The following is a 14,704-nucleotide window of genomic DNA, read 5'->3' as shown; positions in this document are numbered from 1 at the left end:
ATAGCAGCCTGCATTGCTGCGAAAGGTAGATATACACTGTACTAGTGCCGACATTGTGCATGCTCTGTTGCCTGTGTCTATGTGCCTGTGGTTCTGTCAGTGTGATCATGTGATGTATCTGACCCCAGGAATGTGTCAATAAAGTTTCCCCTTCCTGGGACAATGAATTCACGGTGTTCTTATTTCAGTTTCCAGGAGTGTATATCGAACATGTCATAACCTAAACCCGAATATCTGCAGTGACGTTTACGTTTTGAGTAAAGTGTGTGCACGCCGTAGTTCGTAACTAATTTACGTTTTTGTTTCATTGTCAGTCTGTATATGTCGCAGTTGTCGGAAGGAGGTGATTTATTTAACACAACATATTAATTACGTTATTCCCTTACCAACTTCTACGAAACAAACACATCATTACTTCGCGCTACTAAACATACTAACAAATATGTATGTATCTTTAACCTAATATGCTATTAACGCCGGTGAAAAATAGTGAGCAAGCAGCAAACATATATTATCAGTCATATGAGACTCATTTTTGCAGATCTAATAATGGCACGTAACGCTCTCACAGAGTTACATTTGCTAAAGAAAGTGAGCTTCCAGTCGCCCACCAAACACTGTAGTATCCCGTTGACGTGTATAGCAGTGCCACCAATGACGTTGCTACCGACAGTAAAATCTTTGATCGCTTATACAGGGTGTTACAAAACGGTACGGCCAAACTTTCAGGAAACATTCCTCACACACAAATAAAGAAAAGATGTTATGTGGACATGTGTCCGGAAACGCTTAATTTCAATGTTAGAGCTCATTTTACTTTCGTCAGTATGTACTGTACTTCCTCGATTCACAGCCAGTTGGCCCAACTGAAGGAAGGTAATGTTGACTTCGGTGCTTGTGCTCACATGCGACTCATTGCTCTACAGTACTAGCATCAAGCACATCAGTACGTAGCATCTACAGGTTAGTGTTCATCACGAACGTGGTTTTGCAGTCAGTGCAATGTTTACAAATGCGGAGTTGGCAGATGCTCATTTTATGTATGGATTAGCACGGGGCAATAGCCGTGGCGCGGTACGTTTGTATCGAGACAGATTTCCAGAACGAAGGTGTCCCGACAGGAAGACGTTCGAGGCAATTGATCGGCGTCTTATGGAGCACGGAACATTCCATCCTATGACTCGCGACTGGGGAAGACCTAGAACGACGAGGACACCTGCAATGGACGAGGCAATTCTTCGTGCAGTGGACGATAACCCTAATGTCAGCGTCAGAGAAGTTGCTGCTGTACAAGGTAACGTTGACCACGTCACTTTATGGAGAGTGCTACGGGAGAACCAGTTGTTCCCGTACCATGTACAGCGTGTGCAGGCACTATCGCAGCTGATTGGCCTCCACGGGTACACTTCTGCGAATGGTTCATGCAGCAATGTGTCAATCCTCATTTCAGTGCAGATGTTCTCTTTACGGTTGAGGCTTCATTCCAACATGATCAAGTTGTAAATTTTCACAACCAACATGTGTGGGCTGACGAGAATCCGCACGCGATTGTGCAATCAAGTCATCAACACAGATTTTCTGTGAACGTTTGGGCAGGCATTGTTGGTGATGTCTTGATTGGGCCCCATGTTCTTCCACCTACGCTCAATGGAGCACGTTATCATGATTTCATACCTGTGGTGCTAGAACATGTGCCTTTACAAGTACGATACAACATGTGGTTCATGCACGATGGAGCTCCTGCACATTTCAGTCGAAGTGTTCGTACGCTTCTCAGCAACAGATTCGGTGACCGATGCATTGGTAGAGGCGGACCAATTCCATGGCCTCCACGCTCTCCTGACCTCAACTCTCTTGATTTTCATTTATGGGGGCATTTGAAAGCTCTTGTCTACGCAACCCCGGTGCCAAATGTAGAGACTCTTCGTGCTCGTATTGTGGACGGCTGTGATACAATACGCCATTCTCCATGGCTGCATCAGCGCATCAGGGATTCCATGCGACGGAGGGTGGATGCATGTATTCTCGCTAACGGAGGACATTTTGAACATTTCCTGTAACAACGCTGGCACGTTCTGTTGCTGTGTGTTTCCATTCCATGATTAATGTGATTTGAAGAGAAGTAATAAAATGAGCTCTAAAATGGAAAGTAAGCGTTTCCGGACACATGTCCACATAACATATTTTCTTTCTTTGTGTGTGAGGAATGTTTCCTGAAAGTTTGGCCGTACCTTTTTGTAACACCCTGTATGTCACGTTATGCCTATGTTTCAATCTTTACAGCTATTGAGAGTTCAGAGAATATAGCATTCACTGCGAAGTAGCAATCTTTGTTTTCCTTGTTTTATAGAACTTGATGATACGCTAGTGACGTACCGATACTTGTTAAATCAGGGGTTCCAAACATTTCCGCTGACAGAACACTTTCAAAATCCTGAAACTTTGATGTAACGTCTGGTTTATTTTTAAAGTTAATGAAATTAACAAAATCTTAATGTTGAAAAGTTGTTTTATTCAGTGATTACTTGAATTTTATATCGTAACTTATGACACAAAAATTGTAAAAATGTCTTATAAATGTAAAAAAACGCCACATATTAATAGTTTTTCGCGGAACACTGACTCATTTTCCCATAGAGCACTGGTGTTCCGCCGATCACTGTTTGGCAAATATTGTGTCAAATAAGTACACGTTGTCGACAGCTGGTGTGCAATAATTTTCATAGTGATACCGTGTTACAGTTGTACGATGTATTATTGCTGAAATACGATTTTGCTTTCTAATACACGTTTTCTTCGTTTTCTTCCAGGTGAGTGGATGTAATATCACACACTGTCGCTGTTCTGGCGTCGAAAAGGTGAGATTGCTGTTATGAAGGTTTTTGTAGAATTCTCTTCACTTCTGCTCGCGTTCGACTCCATCCAGTAGAATATGTTTGTACAGTAGAATACCGGTCTTTTTTTTTCTGCTGCCGTCTGGTTATCATTGTACGTAGTACAAGATCGAAGAACAGCCAGTAGTTGCTGCTTTTGGAAGAATGATTGAAAGAATTAGCTGCCCTGCCTGCTACCATTTTCCTGTTAGCGAATAAAATAATTCTCACCTGCCACACTCCTTTCCACTGACTGTGGACACGTCAAACATGTTCTCTTATTGCAAGTATTTCGATCTCACAATTAATGATGTAAGAAAATGAAGAGGCGGGCAGGAAGGGGGAGAAGGGTTAACGTTACGGCCAGCACTTTAAGAAATCAGACTGTGTTAACCATCTAAAACAGAATAAATCTAAGCAGTCTTGTTACACAACGGAACAAAATAAATGCACAATTCTGGATTTTTTTCATGCAGGTAGTTTTCTGTAGGAAAAGGGATACATGGAAATACAATAAAACACAAATGACAAATCTTCTAGTTGCTAGAGAGTGCTATTTGGAGATATGTAAACAATGGAGAGGTAAACAATAGTAAAGAAGATTGTTGATCATGAGCGAACGCAAGAACAATGGCAACGCGACAATGCTTACCATGTCAGCTTTGAAACGTATACTGAGGGGCATGGTTTCTTCGGGGTGTACAAAATTTAAGCTTCTAAGTCAATGCAGTCAACACATATGGCCATCTATGTCATACTTTGATACTCACAAAGTCAGTCATCAAAACCCCTATAGATGAACTAATTACGTATTAGGCCATGCTGAAAAGTAATATCAATCTAGCCACTTGCACGAAAGATGATGACAATACAAACAATGAAACTTCCTGGCAGATTAAAACTGTGTGCCCGATCGAGACTCGAACTCGGGACCTTTGCCTTTCGCGGGCAAGTGCTCTACCATCTGAGCTACCGAAGCACGACTCACGCCCGGTACTCACAGCTTTACTTCTGCCAGTACCTCGTCTCCTAAGCTGTGAGTACCGGGCGTGAGTCGTGCTTCGGTAGCTCAGATGGTAGAGCACTTGCCCGCGAAAGGCAAAGGTCCCGAGTTCGAGTCTCGATTGGGTACACAGTTTTAATCTGCCAGGAAGTTTCATATCAGCGCACACTCCGCTGCAGAGTGAAAATCTCATTCTGGAGACAATACAAACACCCAGTCAACAGGCAGAGAAAATTCCCAACCCGGTTGGGAATCGAACCTGGGACCCATCGCTAGCGACTAGACCACGAGCTGCGGACTGTTTTTTTGGTATGTAGCTGTGAGTCTCACGTCCTATTACACGTACCTCATATCAACCAAAAAAACAAATTTTAAAAATATAACCAAAGCCATTGTCATCGCCGGCCGGAGTGGCCGAGCGGTTCTAGGCGCTTCAGTCTGGAACCGCGCGACCGCTACGGTCGCAGGTTCGAATCCTGCCTCGGGCATGGATGTGTATGATGTCGTTAGGTTAGTTAGGTTTAAGTAGTTCTAAGTCCAGGGGACTGATGACCTCAGAAGTTAAGTCCCATAGTGCTCAGAGCCATTTGAACCATTTTGAACCATTGTAATCCCTTGGTCCATTGTTCGTACACTCATATTTTTTTGAGGATATGTTCTCATTATTTCAACGTATTAATTTTCTTTGTAAACGCTTTTATTCTATTCTGCTACATCTCACAACGATTGATAATGTTTTTATGACAGTAATTCAACTGAAGAGTTGCTTGACTGCGTAGTAGCGTTTCCAGAGTTAAGAAGCCCGTCAACAATTGGGAGAGCGGTGTCGGTGTACTCACAGCACGCCCTCTCCATACTGCACCCAGTGACGTCATCGGCAAAGGATGATATGGCGGCCAGTCGGGCCCGACTTGTTCGTGTACGGCCAGAACACGGACCTTTATCCTTACGTTCTACCTCTCTTTACATACCTGAGCGATGCAGTGAACTTCATCGCCATTGCAGCTCTTGCAAACCTGTCAGAATGTAAATGTTTTCGCTGTGTTGAAGCAACATATGGATAAATACACACAGTGTATCATTTGTAGCGTGAACAAATGCTATGCACTAAGCGAAATTGTGTGTGACATTCTCCGTAGAAAGAGCTAGCTATAAGACATATTTCAGAGTGGTTTATTGTCTTTTACAGTCATATATAATTTCGACAAAAAATTAACAGTTTTGGCCGTCACCTTCGAAAGCAACACATTTATGAGAAGGTACATTTGAATTCATCTTCATTATATTTTGTGGCATCCTCTGGTACATAAGAGACGTAGAGAGCTAAATGTGAACACAGTTTAAATAAGTCACCCAAGCCTGTTAATTTTTACTTGCCGTTAAACGTCTGTAAAACCTCAGCTGACCAAAATGTAAGAGCAGTAGTTGACATAATTGAACAATCGAGTTGGTATACTAAGAAAATGCATTTTAATATTTTTTTATATTGAAAAAATAACTTCCTTGAAGATCTCATCCACTGAATACTAGCAATAGGTTTACATACCCTTTTTGACTTCTCCTTAATGGTATTAAATGTCCCTTCTTGACATAACACGTCCCTATCCCAATTAAAACCACGCTACTTCATGGCCTGTTTGTAGCTCAAAACCATAAACTTCTCTAAACATTCAAATATGAGTTTTGTAGCTGCTATTTATATTTGAAATGGATACTGAGGAACATAGGATAAAATCTGTCTCTTATGAAATACCTACACGTTACAAAGTCGTGCAGAATACATACACTATACTTACATAGTAAAATTCTAGTACATCGGACGGTCCACAGCTTGCATGTATTTGATAAAGAAAGAGCAGCGCTTCGAAACTGTTTACTTCCCAGAGCGGTATTCTGGTCTACAGACCATCATCAGTGGCATCTGATACAGATGGTGAAGAAAAAATGTATGAGTACCTCCGTTGGCAACACAAGAAAAATTTGGATAAACTGAAGCATGAACAGACGATTACTTAGATACCGTGCACATCTGCATCAAGCGACGTGTCTGTGAAATGTAAAATGCATATGAAAACAAAAAATGGTATCGATAGAGAGAATAGAGCACACAGTAAGTTTAAGTAGGTTGGAAATGGCTACTCGATACAGAACAGTACTATCCCAAATGCCTGTTAATTTCAGTCACAGTGCCTTACATTTGCCCACTAAGTCTCAGCTCAGGAGTTGACCCCAAGACTGCCACATTCCTTGCCAAACACGTGCAAGATTCCACACAACCTGAGCTTTTCAGCACAACAATGTGATTTTTATAAAAAATGTAGCAGATAAATTCTCCAGGAACGATACTTGACGATGATGTTACCAGGAATCTGGGAATAGCAGTACAGTCACGTTCAGAAGAACACAGAACATCTTGAACGACTAGAGACAGGACGTTCATATGTACAGGACATGCACATCAGCATGTTCTGCAGAAATGATTAACATTTGAACCATCTCGGAACGTGGGTTCAAAGTCAACATCGATATCACGGCGCAACGTCACCTACCGGTGAAGTTTGCCCACGGCTCTCGTTGTCTCTATAAACCGAAGGTAATGGATCAGTGTGACTTGATCAGGTGAGAAGGATGCCTTACTGACTTATGCGCGAACAGTACCGTCAAATCAATGCGTTCGAAAGAGGGCGCATTATGCATGATGTCCGCCCCCGGTAGCTGAGTGGTCAGCGCAACAGAATTTCAATCCTAATGGCCCGGGTTCGATTCCCGGCTGGGTCGGAGATTTTCTCCGCTCAGGGACTGGGTGGTGTGTTGTTCTAATCATCATCATTTCATCCCCATCGACGCGCAAGTCTCCGAAATGGCGTCAAATCGAAAGACTTGCACCCGGCGAACGGTCTACCCGACGGGAGGCCCTAGTCACACGACATTTATTTTTTATTGGCATGATAGGGTATGATGCATCCACCTGGGAAACTGCTGCTCGTGTGCGACGAAGTGTTACGGCTGTGCAGCGGGTGTGTGCAGAATGGTTCACGGAAGGCCGTAGAACACGATGAGATGGGTCAGAAGATCGACACATCACGCGAATGGCACTGCACGATAGATCTGTGTCTTTCTCAGCTCTAGCGTAACAGTGGAACAGTGTAACACATCGTACTCTAACAGGGGTGACAGTCCGTTGCCATTTAATACGGCATGCCTTACGTGCGCGTAATCCACTTCCTCGTCTATCTTTGATGAATGTGCTAGACAGTAATGATCTGTATGGAACGATGTTACTGGGGACAGGAATGGCATCAGATAGCGTTTTCGGACGAATCCAGGTTCTGTTTGTATGAAACTGATGGCCGCATTTTGGTTCGCCGCAGACAGGGGGCGCTGCATCACAGTGATTGGATTCACACAGTACACACAGTGCCAAATCACGGCCCTATGGTGTGGAGTGCTATTGGGTACAACCACAAACCACAGATGGTTCCTGTCCAGGGCACTGTGGCCAGTGTGACCTAAGCGAATGACATCCTGCGACAAGCCGGCCGGGGTGGCCGAGCGGTTCTAGGCGCTACAGTCTGGAACCGCGCGACCGCTACGGTCGCAGGTTCGAATCCTGCCTCGGGCATGGATGTGTGTGATGTCCTTAGGTTAGTTAGGTTTAAGTAGTTCTAAGTTCTAGGGGACTGATGACCTTAGAAGAAGTCCCATAGTGCTCAGAGCCATTTGAACCATTTCAACATCCTGCGACCCATAGCCATACCCTTTCCGCACAACATCCCAGACGCCATTTTTCAGCAAGACAATGCACGACCCCATGTTTATGAGCGAACGCTTGCCTTCTTGCTGTCACAGGATTTCAGCCTTTTCCCTGGCCCGCCAGATTAACAGACCTGTCGCCAATCGACAATGTGTGAAACGACGCGTGCAGCTCTGTGATCCAGTACCAACGACCGAAATGGACTTTGGAATCAGGCGAACGCAGCATGGATGGCTGTACCACAGGACGCCATTCTCGCCTGATACGCGTCGATGCCATCACGCTTGGAACAAGTTATCAGGGCTCAAGACGGACCCTGTGTCTGCTAGTCAACAGAACACATGCTGAACCGACGTGTCTGAAATGCTAATCGTTTCTGCAGAACGTACTAATGTACCTGTCTTGTGAAAATGAACGTCTATCTCTAGTCGATCAAGGTGTTCTACTCTTTTCTGAACATGAGTGTAGTTCGCGCTTCGTCGTGCCAAGCCGGGACGACAGCCGCATCGGCTTGTTTCGTCAGCGCCTAACAGCACCCCGCCGCCAGACATGCCCTTAGCGCTAGGATTTCCCCCGGAACAAGCCCCGCCCATTCACCCCCCTCCACACCTATCCGTAGTGTAAGGTCCTCCCCTAAACAGCCCGCCAGTTCCGCAGACTGGAAACTACATCAAAGTTGTTATCGTCACAGTCCAACACATGTTGCACTGTGATGAAATTCAGTAATGATAAGAAATTTAAGTTTTTCTGGATAGTAATATAATACGGATTTGCATTATTAAAGAAATAAAAATATTTATAGAGAATTGAAAGCATAACCAGCAATAGAAAACAAAAAATAACTTGATGTTATTTAAGGGCAATAAGGACAAATTTTCATTAACTAATTCACTTATTATAATACGTTTATTTGAGGGAAACAGCAGAGCAACATGCAATGCGAAAACAATGGTTTTGAATCTGTCACGTCGGTAGAAAAGCCACGGATGCAGTCGACTAACTCTGTTGTCTAAAATCAACGTTATATAGAAATAAGTGCCGCGCGGGATTAGCCGAGCGGTCTCGGGCGCTGCAGTCATAGACTGTGCGGCTGGTCCCGGTGGAGGTTCGAGTCCTCCCTCGGGCATGGGTGTGTGTGTTTGCCCTTAGGATAATTTAGGTTAAGTAGTGTGTAAGCTTAGGGACTGATGACCTTAGCAGTAAAGTCCCATAAGATTTCACACACATTTGAACATTTTTTGAACATGGAAATAAGTGAAAGTCGATTTGTTTGTGTAGGCCCTCATAGTAGCTCACGAAAATTAAATAATATAAGAATGCCATAAAGTAGAAATGCCTAATGAAATCAGTAAGATATTTCATTAGTATTTTCATGGGTAATGCGTGAATTTTAACTTGTAAATTCTTCCAATGCCATACCTGCGCATTATAAACGAGGTTATAAAGAATTGTGGCTGTTTCTGTGTGACTAGTGTCCTATATGCTGTTGCAAACGTCTCAGGAAAATAATCTGTCGTTATTCTTTGTCCTGTCTATTTTTGACCAAAAGATTTATTAATTTCATAAATGTCATTCAAACCATTTTTTAAAAATAATAATGATAATGTGTATGTTTGTCACAGAGAAGTTATGGAGAAATTAATGCTGCAGCGTTTCACGGCTGAAATAGTCCATCATGCTGTGCTAGCTCTTCTTCCACCCCTAAAACTTTTCAGCAAAACTATTCAGTGAATAAGACGCAAAAACAGCCTGGATCGATCTAGCAAGAACAAAGTAATTTTTATGCCCTCTGGAATTATAGTGAATACTGGTGCTTGTTTCGCGTATACTGTCTGAGTTCTGAAACTCAACCGTCAAGTATACCGTGGTTCCCCTTTCTCCAAGCAAATTATTCTTTGAGGGTAGGTTTTTCCTGTTTTAGCTTTGGGTGCTTTATCTCACATAGAAGTATGTTTCTTCATAGGCTGTTCATCTGAATACTGAGTTCTCGTATTTAAAGAATTCAGTGCTAAATTGTTTTCTCTTGTGTTTGCTGCGGAAGTACCTGGCACAGCTGGGGCCAATTGTACGCTTTTTTTGTAACGTGTCTTTTAACTATCTGGCAAAATTTAAGACCTAACAAGATATTAACGTAACATTCACTCCAAGTGCAGCCGAACGCGGCAAACCACGTGGGTCAACTGACACGATGCCCAGGCGCCGAACAAAGACCGGGAAAACCGGGGGTGAGTGGGCGGGACTTGCTCCGGGTGAAATCCTGACGCTAACGATTCCTCGCCGCCAGGGCCCGCTATACTCAACGCTGGTTCGCTCGCGCCCACCACGGGTCCACAACGCGACACTGCAGTGGTGTGTCACGTGTTAGGTACCTACTCGTCCGCCACCCGCTGTGTTTCCTTCTCCCACCTATCGCGCGGCATTCTCCACCTTAAGACCCCGTCCTCGTGACATCACAGTCCCTCTACTCGCGCAGCCAGCGCTGTAAATATCGCTGCTGCGAATCGAAAGCCAAGGAGATCAGCGGCACGCATCACTATGTACACAGTGAGTGGATGCCACCGATGAATCTAGGTATGGTACCAGAGATTACATGACACCTCTGCTACGAGACACACTGTCTTGATTTCTCAGTGTGATGGTAGCGTCCTGTACGATCAGGAAGCGTGACTGTTACAAATCACATTGCAATTAGCACACAACTATAGAAGAAATGGTCAGGTGATCGTTTTCACGTGTATTTTAAAGAGCTGGTCATTATCAAATGGTTCAAATGGCTCTGAGCACTATGGGACTCAACTGCCGTGGTCATTAGTCCCCTAGAACTTAGAACTACTTAAACCTAACTAACCTAAGGACATCACACACATCCATGCCCGAGGCAGGATTCGAACCTGCGACCGTAGCAGTCGCACGGTTCCGGACTGCGCGCCTAGAACCGCGAGACCACCGCGGCCGGCGGGTCATTATCATTCCGTTTACCACTTCACAGGTTCAAAACACATACACGTGACGAAATGTGTACTGCAGAGGTGAAACACTTTGCTTTTACCACGAGAGAACGGACACTACCGGTGTCTCTGGAACGATTATCTACAGTGTCAAACTTGAATCTGCGAGTTGGAAAAGCCATATGTCCCAGAAAGTAAATTCTTCACGAGACACGAAGAAGTACTTTACTGCACAACCGGTTTAAGCATGGTGTCGTTGAGGTACCTTGCAGCAATTGACTCCAGGGTAAAACAATATACACCATTACAACATACGTTAGCCATCGACTTTGGCCAGTAATCCAGCTTTAATGTACTGGAGATTTTGCACCTGTACTGTTCTGTTTGCAGCTGAAAGATTGTATTGTGCAAGTTTATATTATTCATATACATCGTCGCAGTACAAGATTGTATTATGAGCATATAGGTTTATTCATAATCTACCCCAAACGCAGCCACAAGCAAAATACAGCAAAGTAGACAGTAGTGGGAATCTTTATCTTGTCCATCCTTCACTGACCACTAGCAGTTACTATCATAAAATGATTTCTGCTCATCAGGTATGTATTGCAGTATTTTCTTAACATCGTCCAGTCTCTTTTTTATTTTTACTGGAACAAGACCACACTAAATGCTTTATTATATCGACATGGCCCATTCTCTGACTCAGTACCTTCCTAAGGACCACTTATGTTGCTGGGACGTGACCCCCTGTTGTAGCAAACGATGCATACAGATATAAAGATCATTTATCTCTGATTGTCTTAATCTGGGAAAAAAGTGGGCATGATCCATTTTTCAACTCATCGATTAGTTAGGTTTTAAATATTCATGCGGCTCTATATTTTCTAGATCAACATCACTGATAATGATTACAAATATTTTAGACCCGACAGACACGTCGTTTGATGTTGATGTTTGCAGTATGTAAGTAATATCATGTTTCTTCTCTAGTGTAGCCAACGTTTTCTTACGTTATTGTGGTAGGTATAGATATTTCTGTTTTTTATATTATGTACCAGATACTACTGATTAAGATCTGTATGCCCGAATACCGATCTGCAAATAGTTTCGAAATTCATCTCTTTGCCTCCAACTAGATGCCTTTTATCAAAGTTGTGAGCATTAAAACTGTAATGTATCCACGGAGGTTTCAGAATGCACGAGCTGTAGTTCCCTTGAGCAACTTTTGTGTGGCCACGCCTTTGGTCAGAAGACTTTGTTGCGAGTTCATGCTTCGGCGCGGCTGATGCAGCGTAGTATGTTCTTGTGTGGCCAAAGGAGCTGGAAACATTTGCAGCAGTCGGTCGCTGTTGAAACGACATGAGTGAAGACGTGGAAACCTAGGTAGGGTGTTTCCCTCAGACGGCCCGGTTGGGACTGGTGGGCACCAGCTCGCCCCTCAGGTACCTGTACAGGCTGTACACCACCAGGATGAAGTACACACTCACACCTGCAACAGAAAAATAGTCTTAGGATACTGGCCCTGCTTGCAAGACATAACATTTCGAGTCTCTCAAGGTTCAATATTGGAACCATTATGGTTCAAGGAATTCCAATCAAGACAGTGACAGGACAGCTTATGTTTGACAGCAAAGGGGTGATGTAACCCTGCATACTGCAGTCCATGTAAATAACGACCCTCTTAAGACAACCATCACTGAGTGTCCCCCAAGGCTCAATACTGGAACCACTATGGCTCAAAATACTCCAGATAAGACAGTGACACCATTGTGATGGCTTATAACATGTACGTCTATACTGCGAAAATAAATTACAAAGAAATGAATACGCCTAGCTGCATACAGGCGTTGATATAAGTCAACAGGGACACTTGAAAATGTGTGCCCCGACCGGGACTCGAAACTGGGACCTCCTGCTTACATGGCAGACGCTCTATCCATCTGTTTTTGTTTTTGTTTTTTTGTTTTTGTTCGATATAGTTCGTTGCGTTTGGTCTGGGCGGACGTCACAAGACATCCGTTCAAGTTGATCGTTGATTCCTTGACTCAGTTTTTTTATTACAGAGAGCACGCAGCCCTCTAACCGAACACGCTGAGCTACCGTGCCAGCGTCCATCTGAGCCACCGAGCACACAGAGGATAGTACGACTGTAGGGACTTATCTCTGGCACGCCTCCCGTGAGATTCCCAACTTACTGTCGCGCACTATATTCATAGTGCCCCTGCCCATTATACTCATTACTCGCGGCTTTTTGCCGATTCCCGTAAGAGTTCGGGCATCCGCACAGAAGAAGATGGTCAAATGGCTGGTGAGCATTATATATATGGTATCTATTCTTATAGTTAAAGCTCACCAGCTATTTGACCATCTTCTTCTGTGTAGATGCACAAACAGTGCCAGCACTCTTACGGGAATCGGCAAAAGTCCGCGAATAATCAGTATAATGGGCAGAGGCAATAAGAATATAGTGCGGGACAGTAAGTTGGGAATGTGGGTCTCACGGGAGGCGTGCCAGAGATAAGCCTCTGCAGTCGCACTATCCTTTGTGTCGTCGGTGGCTCAGATGGATAGAGCGTCTGCCATGTAAGTACGAGATCCCAGGTTCGTATCCCGGTCAGGCCACACATTTTCAACTGTCCACCTTGACTTATATCAACGCCTGTATACAGCTAGGGATATTCATTTCATTGTAATTTAAAATAATAGTGTTACCCAAAGTACCCTACATTTTCTCAGTACACACACACACACACACACACACATATATATATATATATATATATATATATATATATATATATATATATATATATATATACTCCTGGAAATTGAAATAAGAACACCGTGAATTCATTGTCCCAGGAAGGCGAAACTTTATTGACACATTCCTGGGGTCAGATACATCACATGATCACACTGACAGAACCACAGGCACATAGACACAGGCAACAGAGCATGCACAATGTCGGCACTAGTACAGTGTATATCCACCTTTCGCAGCAATGCAGGCTGCTATTCTCCCATGGAGACGATCGTAGAGATGCTGGATGTAGTCCTGTGGAACGGCTTGCCATGCCATTTCCACCTGGCGCCTCAGTTGGACCAGCGTTCGTGCTGGACGTGCAGACCGCGTGAGACGACGCTTCATCCAGTCCCAAACATGCTCAATGGGGGACAGATCCGGAGATCTTGCTGACCAGGGTAGTTGACTTACACCTTCTAGAGCACGTTGGGTGGCACGGGATACATGCGGACGTGCATTGTCCTGTTGGAACAGCAAGTTCCCTTGCCGGTCTAGGAATGGTAGAACGATGGGTTCGATGACGGTTTGGATGTACCGTGCACTATTCAGTGTCCCCTCGACGATCACCAGTGGTGTACGGCCAGTGTAGGAGATCGCTCCCCACACCATGATGCCGGGTGTTGGCCCTGTGTGCCTCGGTCGTATGCAGTCCTGATTGTGGCGCTCACCTGCACGGCGCCAAACACGCATACGACCATCATTGGCACCAAGGCAGAAGCGACTCTCATCGCTGAAGACGACACGTCTCCATTCGTCCGATTCACGCCTGTCGCGACACCACTGGAGGCGGGCTGCACGATGTTGGGGCGTGAGCTGAAGACGGCCTAACGGTGTGCGGGACCGTAGCCCAGCTTCATGGAGACGGTTGCGAATGGTCCTCGCCGATACCCCAGGAGCAACAGTGTCCCTAATTTGCTGGGAAGTGGCGGTGCGGTCCCCTACGGCACTGCGTAGGATCCTACGGTCTTGGCGTGCATCCGTGCGTCGCTGCGGTCCGGTCCCAGGTCGACGGGCACGTGCACCTTCCGCCGACCACTGGCGACAACATCGATGTACTGTGGAGACCTCACGCCCCACGTGTTGGGCAATTCGGCGGTACGTCCACCCGGCCTCCCGCATGCCCACTATACGCCCTCGCTCAAAGTCCGTCAACTGCACATACGGTTCACGTCCACGCTGTCGCGGCATGCTACCAGTGTTAAAGACTGCGATGGAGCTCCGTATGCCACGGCAAACTGGCTGACACTGACGGCGGCGGTGCACAAATGCTGCGCAGCTAGCGCCATTCGACGGCCAACACCGCGGTTCCTGGTGTGTCCG

The 14,704-nt window shown here is 44.9% G+C and overlaps 1 protein-coding gene across 1 annotated transcript in view; it reads right to left on the bottom strand.

The window, feature by feature from the left end:
- Positions 1-4,024: 4,024 nt before the first annotated feature.
- The window catches only part of LOC126210425 (uncharacterized), a 54,742-nt gene continuing 44,062 nt past the window's right edge, over positions 4,025-14,704 (bottom strand). Inside the window, exon 6 of the mRNA XM_049939656.1 lies at positions 4,025-12,070. Within this exon, the coding sequence (XP_049795613.1) occupies positions 11,979-12,070 (92 nt within the window). The 3' untranslated portion in view covers positions 4,025-11,978. The remainder of the gene's footprint in view (positions 12,071-14,704) is intronic.

This window comes from Schistocerca nitens, chromosome 10, assembly GCF_023898315.1.
Source record: "Schistocerca nitens isolate TAMUIC-IGC-003100 chromosome 10, iqSchNite1.1, whole genome shotgun sequence".
Lineage (NCBI taxonomy): Eukaryota > Metazoa > Arthropoda > Insecta > Orthoptera > Acrididae > Schistocerca > Schistocerca nitens.
Note: the sequence above shows the minus strand (reverse complement) of the source record. Positions and strands in the feature narration are given on the sequence as shown.